The following is a 22586-nucleotide window of genomic DNA, read 5'->3' as shown; positions in this document are numbered from 1 at the left end:
GTGTATTATTTCAGTTTTCATTTTAATCATTGTGCTTCCTCTGTGTATTATTTCAGTTTTCATTTTAATCATTGTGCTTCCTCTGTGTATTATTTCAGTTTTCATTTTAATTATTGTGCTTCCTCTGTGTATTGTTTCAGTTTCTTATTTATTTCTTCGTTCTCCCTGTATGATTTGTTAGTTCTAATTATAACAACAAGAAACTGGATAACGAGGCCATGGACAGAGAAGGAAATAAGATATCAGGAAGAGAAACTGGTGCTAATGTCCCGAAATGTAATTCACTGAACTGGTGTATGGGAGATAATAACCCATGAACAAACTCCTCACACCATACACTGGGTCAGGGGAATAATAACCCATGAACAAACTCCTCACACCATACACTGGGTCTAGGGGAATAATAACCCATGAACAAACTCCTCACACCATACACTGGGTCAGGGGAATAATAACCCATGAACAAACTCCTCACACCCATACACTAGTTTAGAGGAATAATAATCCACGAACAAACTCCTCACACCATACATTAGTTTGGTGAAATCACTCTACTTATTAGTAAAAGAGTAGCTCAAGAATTGGTGATGGGTGATGGTGACAAGCTGCATTACTTCTAGTCTTACACTGTTAAATTAGGGACGACTAGCGCAGATAGTTTTGCACGAAATTTAAAACAAATGAAACTAATTATCCCTGAGAGTGCAAAAATTGCTTTCGTTTTTTTATTACCTTGTCACAAAACTGGATTTTAAGAATAAAAAAAACAAACTCTGATATGACAGTCGTAAAGAAGTTTTACGAAAATGTCTCTCGGTGGAGCAGTGGCTGATCCATGGTTCACTTCCCCTGTGTGGACATAACAGATAGCTCTATGTGGTTTTGCTGTAAGAAACACACAAACTTATGAAAATGAAATAATACAGGACACCACACAATTAACACAGTGTTGAGCTGGCGTACAACTTGGACTGAATTTACCATTTTCCAAATGAAAGTATAGAAAAATTAACAAAACTACGAATATAAGTTAAACGGTATAGAAGAATAAGATATGTAATGCATACCTCAGTCTCTTCCACGTTTTCTAACACTTGTCCTCTACATACCCCAGTCTCCTCCACGTTCTCTTAGACTTGTCCTCTACATACCCCAGTCTCTTCCACGTTCTCTTAGACTTGTCCTCTACATACCCCAGTCTCTTCCACGTTCTCTTAGACTTGTCCTCTACATACCCCAGTCTCTTCCACGTTCTCTTAGACTTGTCCTCTACATACCCCAGTCTCCTCCATGTTCTCTTAGACTTGTCCTCTACATACCCCAGTCTCTTCTACGTTATCTTAGACTTGTCCTTTACATACCTCAGTCTCTTCCACGTTCTCTTAGACTTGTCCTCTACATACCCCAGTCTCCTCCATGTTCTCTTAGACTTGTCCTCTACATACCCCAGTCTCCTCCATGTTCTCTTAGACTTGTCCTCTACATACCCCAGTCTCTTCTACGTTATCTTAGACTTGTCCTTACATACCCCAGTCTCTTCCACGTTCTCTTAGACTTGTCCTCTACATACCCCAGTCTCCTCCATGTTCTCTTAGACTTGTCCTCTACATACCCCAGTCTCCTCCATGTTCTCTTAGACTTGTCCTCTACATACCCCAGTCTCTTCCACGTTCTCTTAGACTTGTCCTCTACATACCCCAGTCTCCTCCATGTTCTCTTAGACTTGTCCTCTACATACCCCAGTCTCCTCCATGTTCTCTTAGACTTGTCCTCTACATACCCCAGTCTCTTCCACGTTATCTTAGACTTGTCCTTTACATACCTCAGTCTCTTCCACGTTCTCTTAGACTTGTCCTCTACATACCCCAGTCTCCTCCATGTTCTCTTAGACTTGTCCTCTACATACCCCAGTCTCCTCCATGTTCTCTTAGACTTGTCCTCTACATACCCCAGTCTCTTCCACGTTCTCTTAGACTTGTCCTTACATACCTCCAGTCTCTTCCACGTTCTCTTAGACTTGTCCTCTACATACCCCAGTCTCCTCCATGTTCTCTTAGACTTGTCCTCTACATACCCCAGTCTCCTCCATGTTCTCTTAGACTTGTCCTCTACATACCCCAGTCTCTTCCACGTTCTCTTAGACTTGTCCTCTACATACCCCAGTCTCCTCCATGTTCTCTTAGACTTGTCCTCTACATACCCCAGTCTCCTCCATGTTCTCTTAGACTTGTCCTCTACATACCCCAGTCTCTTCTACGTTCTCTTAGACTTGTCCGCAAGCCGAGTTTGATCTATAATACCAAGTCAAAATATTCAACACTCGCTTATAAAGGAAAATAAAAATAAGCTTTGCCTGTTTGTTTGTTTTGAATTTCACACAAAGCTACACGAGGGCTATCTACGCTAGCCGTCCCTAATTTAGCAGTGTAAGACTAGAGGGAAGGCAGCTAGTCATCACCACCCACCGCCAACCCTTGGGCTACTCTTTTACCAACGAATAGTGGGATTTATGGTCACATTATAACGTCCCCACGGCTGAAAGGGCGAGCATGTTTGGCGCGACGAGGATGCGAACTCGCGACTCTCAGATTACGAGTCGCACGCCTTAACACGCTTGGCTACTACAAAAAAACTAATCGATAAATGTTTTAAATATTCTTCAAACGCTCGTGTTGTTGAAGAGCTATCTTAAATGCTAGCACTTATACTTTTATTTATTTATATATGAATATGTTATATAGAGTTTTATATGGGTTATATATACGTATTTATATAGACATACAGAAGTGAGACATTATAGAAAAACGGCGGAATCCATTTAACAATACTGAGACAAGGGAATATATACGTAAATATTTATATATCACAGAAACGTCAAAATACACAGTTAATGAGCTTTTATCCACACCGTACAGACATCAGTTGAAACATATATATTCCCTAAATCCAAGGCCACATTTTATTTGCTCTGATCTAATTTTTCTGGTCTCTAATATCGTATACTCATGTTTCAAAAATGATCAAATGAAATTTAAGTGCATAACTAAAAATAAACACTTTGTTATAGATAAGAACAAACATACTTAGCCAAGTGAAGAAATAGACGTAGCTTAAGAATTTCACTAAATTGTTACGAGTTATTATTATAGCAAAACTGCAATAGTTAACACTGAGAAAGTTTGAAATTATAATGCAATCAGCAGCACTCATAGATTACAATAGACTCTTGTTTAGTAAGTTAACTGGTAGGACCAGTACACAAGTCTTACTCTGACTTGAACAAATGAAGAGAGAAATAAAAAAGGCACAAATATAAACGTCTGTTTAAATATTTACTGGTAGCCTACACAAGTAATGATTTTGTTACTTAATCACTTGTTTGCCGTGTTCGTTTTTCTAAACATTAGCTCTAAGGAGAATATCACTGGACAAAAAATAATAGAACTGAAACTGAACACTAATAATGTCTCATTGTTTTCACACTTGGGATTTCCTAGAATGAACAAGTAGTTGTGGCGTGGATACATGTGTAACACAAATCTCCTGAGTACATTAGCAAAGCCACACAAGGCTATCTGCTGTGTTCAACGAGGGGAATCGAACCCCTAATTTTAGCGTTTTAAATTCGAAGACTTACCGCTGTCTCACCGTGGGACCCGAGTACAAGAATCAGTGATGTCGAGAAAACCCACTTGTAGCGAAATTTATATGTGAAACGACTCGTTTGGGTTGAGAAAATATTTTACATAGAAGAGCGAACAACGTTTCGACCTTCTTCGGTCATCGTCAGGTTCACAAACAAAGAGGTAACTGACCGGAAGCTGGCCACATGTTTGGAAGGGGTTGTGTAACTGAGTGTAGGAATGTAGAGGGCGGTGTTAGATGTTTGAATATATATATAAAATTATATACCCAAACCAAACGAGCCGTTTTTGCATATATATTTCGACTAGAAGAATGTTCTAAACGACGTATTTGACAAGACTACCAGTTTTAAGCATAAATATCAATGTTAAAGGGTCAATAATAAATTGTATCGCAACAATTAGTTTTGTAACCAGAAACCTCAAAATTCAAATATCCAAGGAGGATTAATGTGTGTTTTCTATTTCCCATATTTCCTGATACTGTAGCATCATCTTGTTCATTTAAAATATTATCGTCTTATAAAATATGTACTCACTATTTATCAAAATTAGTCAACTAATTCAAAATATCGATAAAAACGAAATATAGTCCATATTTCAATAACTATGAGATTACAAACCTACATGTATAATCGAACCGACGAAGGCTTTTCTGAAATACGAGTTAGTTTTTGAGCAAAAAAGTCAACTAATAATTTATTAAAATGGTTAACTTTATCTTTTTATGTCTTGAAAATAACGTAAAAATATACACATACGTTTTCATGTATTTTAAGCAACGTTTACCAATTTTCGAATCTATCTTTTTATAAGTGCAGAAATACAAGCACCACCACAAACAATAATAATAAAAAAAACGTGCTCTGTTAATTTTTTCTTTCGGGGACTAATGCTAAAGATGTTGGATTCCCAAGTATTGGAAAAGATAATTGCTATCTTCCTCGATAAAGGATATCATCTCGAAACTGGGAAACGTCACACCTGCTGTTTAGGCTTAATACATTGTATGCTATTTCCGTAATCTTTCTACGGATGTGTTTATCGCTAAACCAGGTTTTGATTCCCAAGAGAGCTATGATTAATGTATTATTATTAAATGTGGAGATTATTGAAACCCAGCATTCTTCACAAAAAACTCGTCGAATCATGTTGTTGGTACTTTTTTGTGTCTTCGGGAGTGCTTTGGCACTCCCAGAGTCATTATATGACAACTTTAACGAAACTCACTGGAGTCCGTTAGAGGGCGGTAAATATAGCTTTGTAAATCTTTTAAAATCTTTTTTATTATAAAACCTATAGTTTAAAGTTCAGTGTACATTTGTATGAATATAATACATAAGGACATGTTATTATTTTAAAACTAAATAATTTCTTCCCGAAATGGTGTTGATAATGGATCGGTTTCTCTGCTAAGAAATACCATAATAAATGAATTTGAAGATCATTTTCATCTGTTATATTATGGAAACTATTATACTTATATAACATTCAGTTGTACGATTTACAGAATTTGCGTCCAATTGTCGAACAAAAATTAAAATATCTTGGTGCTTATATGTGGAGTAGATGTTTTTACATTTTATTTTGTGTTTGCTTTACATCAGAGTTCTTTGAGGGAGATATGATGTTGTTGCCAAGCCAGTACGATGAGGTAGGACATTTTTGTACGTATTTTTACTAATATGTGTATTTCAAAGCATACTTAGAAAAAAGTCAAATAAATGAAAAAGTCGGTTTATCGTTAGTGCAAATATAATTTTGATTTTGCAAAATAGTTTTTTTTTTTGTTTGTTTGGGAATTTCGCACAAAGCTACTCGAGGGCTATCTGTGCTAGCCGTCCCTAATTTAGCAGTGTAAGACTAGAGGGAAGGCAGCTAGTCATCACCACCCACCGCCAACTCTTGGGCTACTCTTTTACCAACGAATAGTGGGATTGACCGTCACATTATACACCCCACGGCTGGGAGGGCGAGCATGTTTTAGCGCGACCCGGGCGCGAACCCGCGACCCTCGGATTACGAGTCGCACGCCTTACGCGCTAGGCCATGCCGGGCCCTTGCAAAATAGAAAAGTATTTGTTAATATCAATGGTCATTATGTAAATTAGTACAATAATTAATCTACCAATTTTAATACACAGTAAGCAGATGCGCCTTATCACGCAGAAAACACATATTTCTTGATTTTAATAAATTATTTGACAGAATGATATAATATTTTCAAATACGTTCTTGCCACATAAGAAACACGTAATGACAAAAACGTAAAAAAAATTCTCTTTTGTAGACTGCATAGCATTTTGAGACTACTACCGATGTTGGAACTCGAATATTTGAAGTTGTAAATAGCTGTGTAATTAGTTATTAACCTTTAAAACAATGTATGAAACTTATCTCAACACGCACTGCCGTAATTCACGTCTTTACATTTATCTTGCTTTTATAAGGTGGGTATTAAAATCATATTATTTCAGTCGAATAATTCCACATATTAGAAGTCATAATTAAATTTAACATAATCATAACCAGGCTTAGGAATAATTATCACTGTTATTGTATCCAAACATGATTTATTCCTATATCAATTATGTTTATTTCTGAATTTTTTTTTAGGTATTTTGCGATATATGTAATCGCTGTTCAAATAACATTGTAACTAAAATACAGTTGTTTGCTGCTAAAGTCGTATAATGTAAGTTAACTATTGTTCAATTACTGATAGCTTGTCGTTCTTTTACAGAATCGAAATGCTCTACGAGACAGAGCTAAACGATGGACAGGAAAAACTGTTTACTATCAGATCAGTTCCGCTTATTGTAAGTATAATACCGTAGCTTGCTTACTGTGTTTGCTGAATCCTTTGTTTTGTTTTATTCATAATTTCTGTAAATTTTGTTTTAGTTTGGAAAAAACTTACCCCCATTCTTTTTTCGCCTTGATAACATCTATCAATCTCAACTACAGAATAAAGAATTTCACTTTCATTGGTTTGCAATTTCTAAGAAATGTATCTCTAATCTTTGTTCACTTCCACGAATATGAAGTTACTTTCACTTAACTACAGAACAAAAAAATCACTTCTATCTGTTTTTCATAGTATATAGGCTTATTCTATCCTTTAAATTCCATAATATTAAATTAATTCCTTTCAGTTAGAGAATAAAACATAATATTACTTCTATTTGATTTTCGTAGTATGTAAACTTATTTCTATTTTTTATTCACTGGCATTAAAATAAGATCAATTTATTTCAATTATGGGCTTCGCCAGTGATGAATTGGTTTGTCTGCGGACTTATAATACTAAACTTAGGTTTCAATAAGCGTGGTTGGCACAGCACAGATAGCAGCTTAATTATAAAAAAATAATTCAACTGCAGAACAAAGATATTTCACAAAGATATTTTGTATTTTGTAATAAAATTATTTTTATTCTTTTTTCATATCCACAAACATAAAATAATTCCTTTTAGGCTCGGCATGGCCAGATGGGTGAAGGTGTTCGAGTCGTAATCTGAGAGTCGCGGGTTCGAATCCTCCTCGCACCAAACATGCTCACCAGTTCAGACTTGGGGGCGGTATAATGTTATTGTCAATCCCACTATTCGTTGGTAAAAGAGTAGCCCAAGAGCTGTTGGTAGATGATGCTGCCTTCCCTCTTGTCTTTCACTGCTAAAGGCCCGGCATGGCCAAGCATGTTAAGGCGTTCGACTCGTAATCCGAGGGTCGCAGGTTCGAATCCCGGTCACACCAAACATGCTCCCCCTTTCAGCCGTGTGGGCGTTATAATGTGACGGTCAATCCCACTATTCGTTGGTAAAAGAGTAGCCCAAGAGTTGGCGGTGGGTGATGCTGCCTTCCCTCTAGTCTTTCACTGCTAAATTAGAGACGGCTAGCGCAGATAGCCCTTGTGTATCATTGCATGAAATTCAAAAACCACAAATGAATTCCTTTCAATCACAGAACAAATAAATTTTATTCATATTACGTGTGTGCCTTTTATACTTTGTAATTAACTTTATATAAGTTTTCCCATTTTTCAGCCTCTGCTCAACGCAGTTTGATCCTACAGGCAATGGAAGAATACCATAAAAACACGTGTATCAGATTCGTTCAAAGGACAAACCAGCAGAATTATCTCAACATTTATCCAGACAGTGTGGGGTAAATATACTTTAATATATTTCCTATAGAAGTTTCAGTCAAAACATCCACATCGATATTGATGACAGACCTGTTTTCATTACGAGGAGCTCGCGCCATCTTCTGATAAAATTAATTACTAACTTTCAAACGTTAGTTCAAATAATAATAATTTTAGGTTAATTAAAAATATGAAATTGTGTGTGCAATAGTGAGATTTTTAATAAAATTTTTATTGCTACCTAATACAGTAATATATTTTAACACAATTCATTTACAAATTGCTTTTTTGTAAAACTTAACTTGTTTTTGAATTTCGCACAAAGCTACTCGAGGGCTATCTGTGCTAACCGTCCCTAATTTAGCAGTGTAAGACTAGAGGGAAGGCAGCTAGTCATCACCACCCACCGCCAACTCTTGGGCTACTCTTTTACCAACGAATAGTGGAATTGACCGTCACATTATAACGCCCCCACGGCTGAAAGGGCGAGCATGTTTGGCGCGATGGGGATGCCGCTTGGCCATGCCGGGCCCGAGGGGAATCGAACCCCTGATTGTAGCGTTGTAAATCCGAAGACATACCGCTGTACAAGCGGGAAGCCCCATGTAAAACTCAACAAACACACATTTATTACATATAAAGATAAGCCGAGACATGCATATTACCCTAAGGTTAAACGTGAAAATAACTTGTTTGAAATTTATAAAAGTTTTTTTTAAGAATCCTTTCTCATGTGTATGAAAACATGATAAAATACAAAACTACTTTCTTACGTGTGTCAAATGGCCAGGTGGGTTAAAGCGTTCTACCTGTAATCTGACGGTCACGGGTTCGAATCCCCGTTGCACTCTCTTAGTCGTGGGAGCGTTATAATGTGACGGTAAATCCCACTATTCGTTGGTAAAAGAGTAGCCCAATAGCCCAAGAGTTGACGGTGGGTGGTGATGACTAGCTGCCTTCCCTCTAGTCTTACACTGCAAAATTAGGGACGGCTAACGCAAATAACCCTCGTGTAGTTTTGCGCGAAATAAAAAAAAAAACAGATACGTCAAGGCCTGGTGTGTCCAAGTGGTTAGAACGCTTGACTCGTAATCTGAATGTCGCGGGTTCGAATTCCGGTGTGAAAAAACACATTAATCGTTTCAGCAGAGGGTACATTACAACGAGACGGTCAATCCCACCTTTCATTGGAAAAATAATAACCCAAGAGTTGGCGGCAGGTGGTGACTACTTGCTGCCTTCCCTCTGGTCTTAATTAGGGACAGATAGCGGGGATTGCCCATGTGTAGTTTTGCGCGAAATTCAAAACAAACAATTTTATAATAGTTTTTAATACTTTCAAAGGTGATTTTACACATAAATTAATATATATTTCTATGTTTTCTCAACCCTTAAAGTTACATCTTAATAATCTTATGGAAAATATTTTATCTACAAGACCGTAATAAAAAGGTACAAAATGAGCAAGTTCAAATTTTATTTTTATTTGTTTGTTTTAGAATTTTTACGCGGATTTTCTCTACATAATAATTCCTATATTTAATTTTTAAACTAGAAGAAAGGCAGCTAATCCAAAGCACTTATGGTTTGACCATTATTCAATTTATATTTACGGCTCGAAAGTGCAAAGCGCGTTTTTTTTTAGCAAGAGTGAATCTTTTGATTCACACTTCAAGCATGCTAATCATTGGGCCATGACTTACCTCAAATGTTTTTCGCTTCTGATTATTACATTCTTGAAAACGACAGAAATTAATTACAATAATTAGTATAAAAATACATATTCCAATGAACATAGTTTTTACTGTCAACTTTGACTAGAATTAACCGATTTAAGAATTTAATAACAATAATGTTAATAATTTATTTAATATATTAGCCAGTTATATTTTAATTACGTATAATCAATCTTACTTTATTTGAACTGTTTGCCTGAACTAATGGCAGCAATGTTTTCGCAAAAACTTAATACAAAACCGAAAACAATGCTTTTATCACAGACACCACAACAAATAAAATAATTGGCCAATCACAATTTAATATATTGGCGCGTAGTTTCATGGGAAAGTGGCTGCAAAAAGTATACAAATGATAAACAATTAAAATAAGCTGTTTTATAAATTTCCATCAACTATATTTAAAGAAGGTCAATTTGGTTTGATTTGAATTTCGCGCTACACGAGGGTTATCTGTGCTAGCCGTCCCTAATTTAACAGTGTAAAACTAGAGGGAAGCAGTTAGTCATCACCACCCACCGCCAATTCTTGGGCTACTCTTTTACTAACAAGTAGAGTGATTGACAGCCACATTATAACACACACACACACACACACACCCAAGGCTGAAAGGGGGAACTTGTTTGCTGTGACGGAGATTTTAAACCCGAGACCCTCAGATTACGAGTCGAGTGCCTTAACCACCTGGCCATGCCGGACCAATAAAGAAGTAGTAATTACCATTTGCAAAATATATTTTCGTCTCTATCTGTTCTTCTTTAACTTTAATTGTAGTTTGTTATACATGTAGAGCACATGATTCACTGTTTAGCGAAGTTTGATTGGCATTCAAAATGGCACTATTTTGAAACAACGCCTATGCTGTCAATCAATACAGCGCCCATACAGTTCAAATTGTCCAGTAAAGATTATTCTGTGAGGAATGTGTTTGTTTGTTGTTACTAAATGCAAACCTACACAGTAAGCTAGCTGTGTAGTACCTATTGGGGTTTCAAAACTTGATTTTTAACAACGTTAGCCCATTGTCTCAGCGCTAAATCATCGCGGGTATATAAGAACAAACTCTGACTGCTGAACATTTTGAACTATTGAGGGATGGATAAATCTTAGAAGTACTACATTTAACAGCTACAATACTAAGAAATCAGTCAAGATGCAGGTCCTCTAATGACTACTACATTTAACAACTACAATACTAAGAAATCAGTCAAGACGTAGGTCCTCTAATGGCTACTACATTTGACACCTACAATACTAAGAAATCAGTCAAGACGTAGGTCCTCTAATGACTACTACATTTGACACCTACAACACTAAGAAATCAGTCAAGACGTAGGTTTTCTAATGGCTACTACATTTGACAACTACAATACTAAGAAACCAGTCAAGACGTAGTTCCTCTAATGGCTACTACATTTGACACCTACAATACTAAGAAATCAGTTAAAACGTAGGTCCTCTAATGACTACTACATTTGACAGCTACAATACTAAGAAATCAGTTAAAACGTAAGTCCTCTAATGACTACTACATTTGACAGCTACAATACTAAGAAATCAGTCAAGACGTAGGTTCTCCAATGACTACTACATTTGACACCTACAATACTAAGAAATCAGTTAAAACGTAGGTCCTCTAATGACTACTACATTTGACAGCTACAATACTAAGAAATCAGTTAAAACGTAGGTCCTCTAATGACTACTACATTTGACAGCTACAATACTAAGAAATCAGTTAAAACGTAGGTCCTCTAATGACTACTACATTTGACAGCTACAATACTAAGAAATCAGTCAAGATGCAGGTCCTCTAATGACTACTACATTCGACACCTACAACACTAAGAAATCAGTCAAGACGTAGGTCCTCTAATGGCTACTACATTTGACAACTACAATACTAATAAATCAGTCAAGACGTAGTTCCTCTAATGGCTACTACATTTGACACCTACAATACTAAGAAATCAGTTAAAACGTAGGTCCTCTAATGACTACTACATTTGACAGCTACAATACTAAGAAATCAGTTAAAACGTAGGTCCTCTAATGACTACTACATTTGACAGCTACAATACTAAGAAATCAGTCAAGATGCAGGTTCTCTAATGACTGCTACATTCGACACCTGCAACACTAAGAAATCAGTCAAGACGTAGGTCCTCTAATGGCTACTACATTTAACAACTACAATACTAAGAAATCAGTCAAGACGTAGGTCCTCTAATGGCTACTACATTTGACACCTACAATACTAAGAAATCAGTCAAGACGTAGGTCCTCTAATGACTACTACATTTGACACCTACAACACTAAGAAATCAGTCAAGACGTAGGTTTTCTAATGGCTACTACATTTGACAACTACAATACTAAGAAACCAGTCAAGACGTAGTTCCTCTAATGACTACTACATTTGACAGCTACAATACTAAGAAATCAGTTAAAACGTAAGTCCTCTAATGACTACTACATTTGACAGCTACAATACTAAGAAATCAGTCAAGACGTAGGTTCTCCAATGACTACTACATTTGACACCTACAATACTAAGAAATCAGTTAAAACGTAGGTCCTCTAATGACTACTACATTTGACAGCTACAATACTAAGAAATCAGTTAAAACGTAGGTCCTCTAATGACTACTACATTTGACAGCTACAATACTAAGAAATCAGTTAAAACGTAGGTCCTCTAATGACTACTACATTTGACAGCTACAATACTAAGAAATCAGTCAAGATGCAGGTCATCTAATGACTACTACATTCGACACCTACAACACTAAGAAATCAGTCAAGACGTAGGTCCTCTAATGGCTACTACATTTGACAACTACAATACTAATAAATCAGTCAAGACGTAGTTCCTCTAATGGCTACTACATTTGACAGCTACAATACTAAGAAATCAGTTAAAACGTAGGTCCTCTAATGACTACTACATTTGACAGCTACAATACTAAGAAATCAGTCAAGATGCAGGTTCTCTAATGACTGCTACATTCGACACCTGCAACACTAAGAAATCAGTCAAGACGTAGGTCCTCTAATGGCTACTACATTTGACAAGTACAATACTAATAAATCAGTCAAGACGTAGTTCCTCTAATGGCTACTACATTTGACACCTACAATACTAAGAAATCAGTTAAAACGTAGGTCCTCTAATGACTACTACATTTGACAGCTACAATACTAAGAAATCAGTTAAAACGTAGGTCCTCTAATGACTACTACATTTGACAGCTACAATACTAAGAAATCAGTTAAAACGTAGGTCCTCTAATGACTACTACATTCGACACCTACAATACTAAGAAATCAGTCAAGACGTAGGTTCTCTAATGGCTACTACATTTGACAAGTACAATACTAATAAATCAGTCAAGACGTAGTTCCTCTAATGGCTACTACATTTGACACCTACAATACTAAGAAATCAGTTAAAACGTAGGTCCTCTAATGACTACTACATTTGACAGCTACAATACTAAGAAATCAGTTAAAACGTAGGTCCTCTAATGACTACTACATTTGACAGCTACAATACTAAGAAATCAGTTAAAACGTAGGTCCTCTAATGACTACTACATTCGACACCTACAATACTAAGAAATCAGTCAAGACGTAGGTTCTCTAATGACTACTACATTTGACACCTACAATACTAAGAAATCAGTCAAGACGTAGGTCCTCTAATGGCTACTACATTTGACAAGTACAATACTAATAAATCAGTCAAGACGTAGTTCCTCTAATGGCTACTACATTTGACACCTACAATACTAAGAAATCAGTTAAAACGTAGGTCCCTCTAATGACTACTACATTTGACAGCTACAATACTAAGAAATCAGTTAAAACGTAGGTCCTCTAATGACTACTACATTTGACAGCTACAATACTAAGAAATCAGTTAAAACGTAGGTCCTCTAATGACTACTACATTCGACACCTACAATACTAAGAAATCAGTCAAGACGTAGGTTCTCTAATGGCTACTACATTTGACAAGTACAATACTAATAAATCAGTCAAGACGTAGTTCCTCTAATGGCTACTACATTTGACACCTACAATACTAAGAAATCAGTTAAAACGTAGGTCCTCTAATGACTACTACATTTGACAGCTACAATACTAAGAAATCAGTTAAAACGTAGGTCCTCTAATGACTACTACATTTGACAGCTACAATACTAAGAAATCAGTTAAAACGTAGGTCCTCTAATGACTACTACATTCGACACCTACAATACTAAGAAATCAGTCAAGACGTAGGTTCTCTAATGACTACTACATTTGACACCTACAATACTAAGAAATCAGTCAAGACGTAGGTTCTCTAATGACTACTACATTTGACACCTACAATACTAAGAAATCAGTTAAAACGTAGGTCCTCTAATGACTACTACATTTGACAGCTACAATACTAAGAAATCAGTTAAAACGTAGGTCCTCTAATGACTACTACATTCGACACCTACAACACTAAGAAATCAGTCAAGACGTAGGTCCTCTAATGGCTACTACATTTGACAAGTACAATACTAATAAATCAGTCAAGACGTAGTTCCTCTAATGGCTACTACATTTGACACCTACAATACTAAGAAATCAGTTAAAACGTAGGTCCTCTAATGACTACTACATTTGACACCTACAATACTAAGAAATCAGTTAAAACGTAGGTCCTCTAATGACTACTACATTTGACAGCTACAATACTAAGAAATCAGTTAAAACGTAGGTCCTCTAATGACTACTACATTCGACACCTACAATACTAAGAAATCAGTCAAGACGTAGGTTCTCTAATGACTACTACATTTGACACCTACAATACTAAGAAATCAGTCAAGACGTAGGTTCTCTAATGACTACTACATTTGACACCTACAATACTAAGAAATCAGTCAATACGTAGGTCCTCTAATGACGTCCCTGAACACCCTCAATCACAAATTGAAAGCTACTATTACAAAAAGAATACCTCTGTCCCGTAATGCCATTGCTATTAAGCTGGATTTGACTTTTGGAACGAGATAAAAGAAAAGTTTGATGTAGAGAAAGGTTTACTTACAAAATAAACGGTTGGTTTAGTTCGTTTTGAATTTTACACAAAGCTACTTCAGGGCTAGGTGCACTAGCCGTCAATAATTTAGCAGTAATAGACTAGAGTGAAGGCAGCTAGTCAACACCACCCACCACCAACTCTTTGACTACTCTTTACCAACGAATAGTGGGATCGATTGTAACATTATAACGCTTCCAAAGCTGGAAGGGTGAACACGTTCGGTGACAGAAGTTCGAACCAGCAAATTGCGAGTCAAGAGTTCTAACTATTAGGTCGTGCCAGACGTTCAAAGATAGGCTTCGTGAGAGAAATAGCTGACAAAAACTAGAATCATAACAATAATTCACCAACCTCTGTAAAGACCTCTGTGCACTTTTTGTGCCTCTGTTCTGTATAAAAACAGTCACGCGAAACTAAGTGGACAACAGAGAAATAGCTCAACGAAACGTCTTCCAGTGGAGTAGTGGCACGTCTGTGGACTTAAAACGATAGAAACTGGGTTTCGATACCTGTGGTGGGTAGAGCACAAATATCATATTGCGTTGTTTTGTGCTTAACTACACACAAATAAACAAACACAAGAAAAAAATATATTTTGTATTTAATTCGTAAGACTAAGAGATGTGTTTTGCATGTTTTGTTTTCTAGTTGTTGGTCATATTTTGGAATGATAGGCGGCGGTCAAAAGCTTTCACTTCAGATTCCAGGATGTATGTATAAAGGACTTATCATGCACGAGCTAATGCATGCTCTGGGTTTCACGCATGAACAGTCGCGAGCTGATCGGGATACTTACGTCACAATTAACTGGAATAACATTGCAGAAAGTAAGTTTTTTTATTAATAATAATTATCAACTTCAGAAAAATTAAAAGAAAATTAATTGAAAGAAATTATTCTCAGTGAGAATTATTTTTTTACTTGAATTGAAAATAAATATTGTTACTGACAAGTTAATTTCTATAGTGCATGTTGGAGTATGGAAGAAAGTTTAATACTAGAAATAAGTTTTGATACCCGTGATGGGCAAAACACACATATAACTCATTGTGCAGCTTTGTGCTTAACTATAAACAAAAAACAGCAGAAATAAATTACTTTGTTACACTACATTTTTTTATTTTCTATAACTGACATTTGAAAGAGTCAAAATTCTCCACTTATAACTATAATTATTCTATTTTTTTTCATTTTGTTATTTCAATCCATAACTTCAACAAAACTTTTGTTTACTACAGGTAACAGTTATATATTTCAACAATACAGGTCTTTCAACAATAAACTTTACTACTTAATATGTCAAACATATGTTGTTGAAATAATAGAATAGCTTAGAATATAACTTATTATTTAAACGACTTTAAGTTTTTTACTTTCAGCTATGATTTATTTTTTTGGTAAAACGTTCCTGAAGAAGCTGTTAAGACAAACTTTAAGCGTTCAGTTAAAAAACAACAACAACTTTTGTTATAAGGTCGTTTATTTGTAGTGTTAAAATAGTCACTTGTTAAATTAAGGAAAACGTTTAATTTCAAACATAAAACTGAGGTGAAAAGATATTCTAATTCCTTTTTCGTAAGAGGAAGTTTTGGTTGTTTGTTCTGAATTTCGGGCAAAGCTACACGAGGGTTATCTGCGCTAGCCATCCCTAATTTGGCAGTGTAAGACTAGATGGAAGGCAGTTAGTCATCACCACTCACCGTCAACTCTTGAACTACTTTCTTACCATCGAATAATAGGATTGACCGTCACATAATAACGACCCCACAGCTGAAAGGGCGAACATGGTTGGTGTGACGGAGATTCGAACTCGTGACCCTCAGATTACGAGTCGAACATCTTAACCCACCTGGCCATGCCGGGCCTACATGAGGAAATATTGCTCACATCGAATCTCACTCACTAGGTGACTTGAAGAAATGAATCTGTATTAGTCAGTTTAGTTAAATTACTTTGTAGGAAGGATTCTTCAAATACTTTGTTCATTCCTGACTAAAATGTTACGTTTACATGTAAGTTATTCGTTTAGCTGTTGGTACGATAGTTAAAATAATTGTTAAACGTTCTGAGAACAATTAGTTTCCACTGCATATCACCAAACTCTATCTACCTCTATATATTATATACTCTCTTGAGGTAGCATATATTTTACCTAATATGGAGCTTTCTAAGTTTAAAACTATTTTATAATTGCAACTACATTTCTTTCGAATAATACACAACTATATCCAGGAGTGATTTTGCATATTATATCAACTTTATCACTTATCATTTTCATAGCACATAGTTTTCGCACTGTGTAGACGTACATCATAACAATGCTGTAGTTACTCTGGAGTTTCAACCAGCATATGATATTTAATCCAATAATTAAAAGAGAGTTTTGCGTGTCATATAGATATATAACAATACTTTAGTTGCTTTGAACTTTTAACTAGCAGGTAATATTTCATCCAGCAATTATTACGAGAGAGTTTTACCTGCCATAAGCATAACAATGTTTTAGTTGTTCTGAAGTTTTAACCAACATATGAGATTTGATCCAACATTTAAGAGGGTTTTCCGTGTCATATACTAACTTTGCCTTAGTTCCACCTGATCTTTATTGTCGTTATACTGGTGTTTCAAGAACTAAGTTATTTGAACATAGGCAACAAGCTCCTTAATATTTCATTAATGACAATAACGTTGTCAACCAACTGCAAAATTCACTTTCTAATCTCTTCTATTACGGGCATTTTGTTTGTAACGCTCTCTCCTTCCTTGGGAATACTATATAGTTCGACAGAAACGATCACCAATTTACCCATCCACAAACCATCTTCTGTACAGCTCTCTTCATCCTAGTACATTGACGATGGTGTTTGGTGGTAAAGAAGAATAAGAGAGATAATTTACCAGAGAAGAAACTTTAAATTAATTAAAGAATGGATGTCTTTCAACTTTCAAGAGAGTTCAAACAATTATTGTTTAGGTTAACTTGTGAACACCTCGCTTTTCAAAGTGCCCTGATTATCACAAGGAGTACAAATTGTGTTTGGTGATTTCTAAAGTTAAACATGTTTTATTAGGTCTCTCCTGGATCTCCTGCTGAAAACTATTACTTATGACTGGTTTAGGGTACATCTTTAAACAACTGTATTTGGGTTGTTTCACTGTGTTTTCACGCAGGTGATCTTCATGTATTTATCGTCTTCCTGTAAACAGAAGGCCCATCATCAGCACACTCCTTATATTATTTCACGACCAAATAGTTTTTTGTTTTCGTCACCACACAAATATTTATTCCCCCTCCAATCTGGTTTACCAGATATTAGCACTTTAGAGCACTTACGTGATATCTCTTTCTGGTTTTCGACTACTAAGGAAGCTGCTTCTCTAATTTTTTTTTATGATATAATATCTTAATCCTCTTTTTCCATTTTAGGTCGAGATAAACTGACAAAAATCGAAATATTAAAAGCATTTTCTTTTTGTACAACTACTTTCACGTATTTTTCAAGCATCAAATACTATTTGCAGTTCTTTACTATTTGTGTACATTTTCTGTTAAAACTGAGCCCTAGATGGTACCCGACTCTCTCTCTCTCGGTGTTTGGGTATGATATGTTCGTACCCTGAAGGGTCACGTTCTCTTTGACCTCTTCCTCCTCCCCCTACAAATGTGGTCTTGCAGTATTGAAATTTGTAATTATTTTATTTTTAGGTCAGAGTGAACTGAATATTATTCTGATCCTTTTCAGGGCAATGTCCATGTATTGTGGTACATATATGGTTGTTATTTTGCTCTATGAGCAGAACGTCAAGTTTGTTGGTGGCACTTTTTTAAATTAATTTTAAAAAATTAATTAATTTTTTTAAATTTTTATTATTTTTATTTATTTATTTTATATTTTATTTTTTTGAAATATAAATTGACTGGAAAGAGGTATTTAGGACTAACTTCATCATGTATGAGGTACCTGCCTAGTTCGCATAATAATTCATTTTTCATCCAATTTTTATCGAAGTACATTATTGTACTATGTAGGAGTCTATCTGGTATGGTTGGTATGTTCGAATATTTGTGTATGAATTGAGATGATGTAGTTCTTGGAACTCTGTATGTTGTTGTGAGGAGTGTGTTTTGGATTGTTTGTAGTTTGGTTTTAATTATTTTGTTGCTTACAGTTATCCATGCTGGAGATGCATAATCTATTACTGGTCTAATGTATGTTTTATAGATTTTTAGTATGTTATCTGTAGATACTACACTGTTTTTACCAGTTAGACTCCTAGCATAGTTAATTCTTCGCCAGACTTTATTTTTAATTTCGTTGACACGATTAATCCAAGATAATTTTGAATCATGGGTTAGACCTAAAAATTTTGCCGATGTGGCAGTCTGAAGTAGTGTGCCATTTATATATATTTTTGACTGCTGTATTTTGTGTTTTGTCAATTTCGTAAAGACCACGAGTTGTGTTTTTGCTGTGTTTATTTTTATTCTATATTTTTGACAGTATTCGCTTATTCTATTTAGTTGCGGTTGTATATTGGTGGCTACTATCATGGGTGTTATGGCACTTTTCCAGACTGCTACACCATCAGTGAACTGTGAAGAGAATCCATGATTTTTTGTTTACATACATGATGAAGAGTATAGGGCTAACCACCCCTCCCTGAGGGACACCAGCTTGTGGAGTAAAGTATTCAGAAAAGGTGCCCTCAACATTCACTCTACACTTTCTATTTTCAAAAAAAGTTAGACAGCCAGCGAATAATTCCACGCGGTAGTCCCATTTCATTCATTCGGAACCTCAGACCATCGTGCCATACAGTGTCGTATGCTTTCTCGAATTCAAGGAAGCAAGCGACAGTGCATTCTTTTTTATTGAAGCTATTTATTATAGTTTCAGTTAATCTAATTAGGTGATCTGTCGTTTGAATTTCCTGAATCCATTTTGTTCTTTTGGTAATTTTGATGTTATATCCAAGAGTGTGGAGAGTCTATTACTGATTATTCCTTCGTAATTTTGCCTACACAGCTGGTCAGGCTGATTGATCGGTAGCTATTAGGTTTATTTGCTGACTTTCCTTCCTTATGGAACATTAATATATTAGCGAGCTTCCAAGAAACTGGGATGTATCCTGAGGATAGAGATAGATTAAAAAGTGTTTTTAGGTGGTCAAACAATTTCTGAGTGCCTTTTTTTAGAAAGATGGCTTGCATTTCATCTTCACCTGGAGATTTGTTTTTTGTGTTTTTATTGCTTCAAGAAGTTCTTGTAGGGATATTTCTTTCGTTAGTATCGTGACTTGTAATCTGAGGGTCGCGAGTTCGAATCCCCGCCACACCAAATATATTTGCCCTTTCACCCGTGGGGGCGTTTCAACGTAAAGAGTAGTCCAAGAGTTAACAGTAGATGATGATGACGAGGTACCTTCCCCTGGGTTACACTGCTAGTGTTGGCTAGTGTTTATAGCCCTCATGTAGCTTTACGCTAAATTAAAAGGAACAAATAAAAAGAAATCTGTTAAACTTAAGAACACTCATTAAATTCGATTGATAACTAGACTTCATTGGCTAGTAGAATAACTGTTATCCCGTGCAGTGTTTTTTGAAAACATTTTATAATTTATCGAAATCTGTTATTAAAAAAAGGACAATAATTCCTGGTTCATATAACCAGTAAAACCAGTACTTTTTTTACTTGTTTGTAAGAATACGTCACAGAAGGCGTTTAAAAAATCTCAAAATTTGAAAATAATTCACACAACCAGCCAAATTTTCTTGTTATATTCTTTAAGGAGTCTAGTAAGTTGAATTATGCTATTACAACATGAGGCATGTTTTCTTTAGCATCAAACAGCAGTAAACAAGAATAATGTTATTTCGACATTTAAGTGACTTACGATTCATAATTGGTTTATTTCTGATTGATGTGAGATTGTGAGTTCATTATAAAACAATGTTTATCCATTTTGTAGTGAAGATAGGCATTGTTCTCACAGATTGTATAACATGTTCATGTCATGTTGTCAATGTTACAGATCAAAAATACAACTTCAACAAGTTTACTCTGAGCTACATCGACCATTTAGGAGAGAGTTATGATTATCGTTCTATTATGCATTACCATGCTTGGAGTTTTGCCCTGAATCGTAACTACCCGACTCTGACTCCAAAACTGTCTGGTTTTACCCTGAGTGACCTAGGAGCAGGCCAGCAAAATAACCAATTCACTGCCACGGACATCAGAAAAATCAGAAACTACTACCAATGCTGATGAATAGCTGCCAAAGTTTTCCAGTGCGTTTTAACTTGAATACAGTTAGCTTCGAAACAACCTATCTTAAGAATACGATATCAATAAGCTATAAAATAAAACTGGTTCTGGAAAACAGTTAAAAGAAATAAACTTCTGAAAAATCTCAGTACTCGAAGCCATGATCTTATTGTTTTACCCTGTTCAGTGCTGTAGACGAGATAACTCGTCCAAGCCGATCGGTAACACAGTCCCACGGACGAGTTAATTCGTTCTCAGTAATACCTAACTTTAAGGCTAGATGTCAGCACCATACATGCATTTGACCTACTTTCAAATTGTTTCACTTTCGATCCAAAATGGCGTCACGAAAAAAGTTACAAAATGAAGAAGCATTAGAGTTGTATTGTAGCAGCTGAAATACTTGGCAGTCAACAGGTTAACATTTCTGTACTCCAAAGAAAGGTCTTATGTTTTAAAAGACTAGTATTCCATTATAAAATATCTAATGAGAAAAACTTATTTCACAGATATTTAAAAATTTAACGAATTCAGTTCTGGAAAAAAAAAATTATAAAAATAGTCTTAAAAATCTCGGTTTTCGAAACCACGGTCTTATTGTTTCAAAATTTCTGTATTTCAAACCACGATCTTATATATTGTTTAAAAATCTCTCTACTCCAAAGAATGGTTTTATTGTTCTAAATTTCTGTACTCCAAAGAATTTTATTATTGTTTTAAAAATATCTCTATTGAAAAGCATGGTCTTATTGATTTACAAAACCATTATTCTACTATAAAGTACCTAACGAATATGTATTTTCTTATAGCAAGGTTACAGGAGGCCACCCACTTTGTCTATGAACCCCTAACTTTAACGTTCTAAATCCGAAGACTTACCACTGTCCCACTGGGGGACGTATGTAGTGAGAAAAAAAATTTTACAAATACTTAAAACTTTTTAAAAAGAATTCAGTTTTTTTGTATCCTGTTAAATGTTAGATAATATACACATAAATAAAATAGGAAACTTTAACAGAAAAATCCTCCATTCATCACTGTAAGAAACATAACTATTTCATCTCAGAATATGTATCCAAGTCCAGCATTGATAAACATTATATCGTTAAAAATAATTTTGACATCTGGACACAAGCTATTATTTATTTGTATTAATAAAAAGCCAGATGTTAAAAATGAAGAGCACAAAGATGGCACAGTTTAAATAACTTAAGAAAATATGGTTTATTACATCAAAATAATAATATTTTTTAATTACTTTTAATTATCCTATAATGTTAGACCTCTAAAAAAGGATACTATTAAAATTCCTATCAGTCGTATTAGAATGTAATGGTTTAAAGACCACGTGTAAAACATGATTTTTTTGTTAAAGCATTGTATGCTGTGATGTGGCTAACCTGATGATTTCAGTAACTGAACTTAAGACTTCGCTGACAGTGGTGTACAATAAAAAGATGGGTTGGGCACTGAGATTGCGTTTTCTTTCTGTTTCTAACATTCTGAATGAGCAAGTGCAATGGTATTACGGGATAGTTTGATTTACTTACTTCCTAGAATAAAACAAACAGTTCTTTAAACGGCTCAGAAACTGTATCTCCCACACACCCCAATTTTGTTTCTACTCCTTTAATTATAAGACGCGATTTATTGAAATTATCTTTTGTATACTAATTTACGTATATAGTAGTACTTTCTTATCAA

The 22586-nt window shown here is 35.3% G+C and overlaps 1 protein-coding gene across 1 annotated transcript; it reads left to right on the top strand.

Moving 5' to 3' along the window:
* Positions 1-4695: 4695 nt before the first annotated feature.
* LOC143255814 (astacin-like) lies at positions 4696-21030 on the top strand. The gene is made up of 6 exons (XM_076512085.1): positions 4696-4893; positions 5252-5298; positions 6388-6463; positions 7691-7811; positions 15262-15440; positions 20647-21030. The coding sequence occupies exons 1-6, from the start codon at positions 4722-4724 to the stop codon at positions 20880-20882; spliced, it is 831 nt and encodes a 276-aa protein (XP_076368200.1). The 5' UTR covers positions 4696-4721; the 3' UTR covers positions 20883-21030.
* The last annotated feature ends 1556 nt before the right edge of the window (positions 21031-22586 follow it).

This window comes from Tachypleus tridentatus, chromosome 7 (assembly GCF_004210375.1).
Source record: "Tachypleus tridentatus isolate NWPU-2018 chromosome 7, ASM421037v1, whole genome shotgun sequence".
Lineage (NCBI taxonomy): Eukaryota > Metazoa > Arthropoda > Merostomata > Xiphosura > Limulidae > Tachypleus > Tachypleus tridentatus.
The sequence above is the reverse complement of the archived record's forward strand: the minus strand, read 5'-3'. Positions and strand labels throughout refer to the sequence as shown.

Coding starts and splice junctions, on each gene's coding strand:
- LOC143255814 (XM_076512085.1), top strand. CDS start 4,722: ATGATTAATGTATTATTATTAAATGTGGAGATTATTGAAACCCAGCAT. Junction 4,894..5,251: donor CTGGAGTCCGTTAGAGGGCG/GTAAATATAGCT, acceptor GCTTTACATCAG/AGTTCTTTGAGGGAGATATG. Junction 15,441..20,646: donor CTGGAATAACATTGCAGAAA/GTAAGTTTTTTT, acceptor TCAATGTTACAG/ATCAAAAATACAACTTCAAC.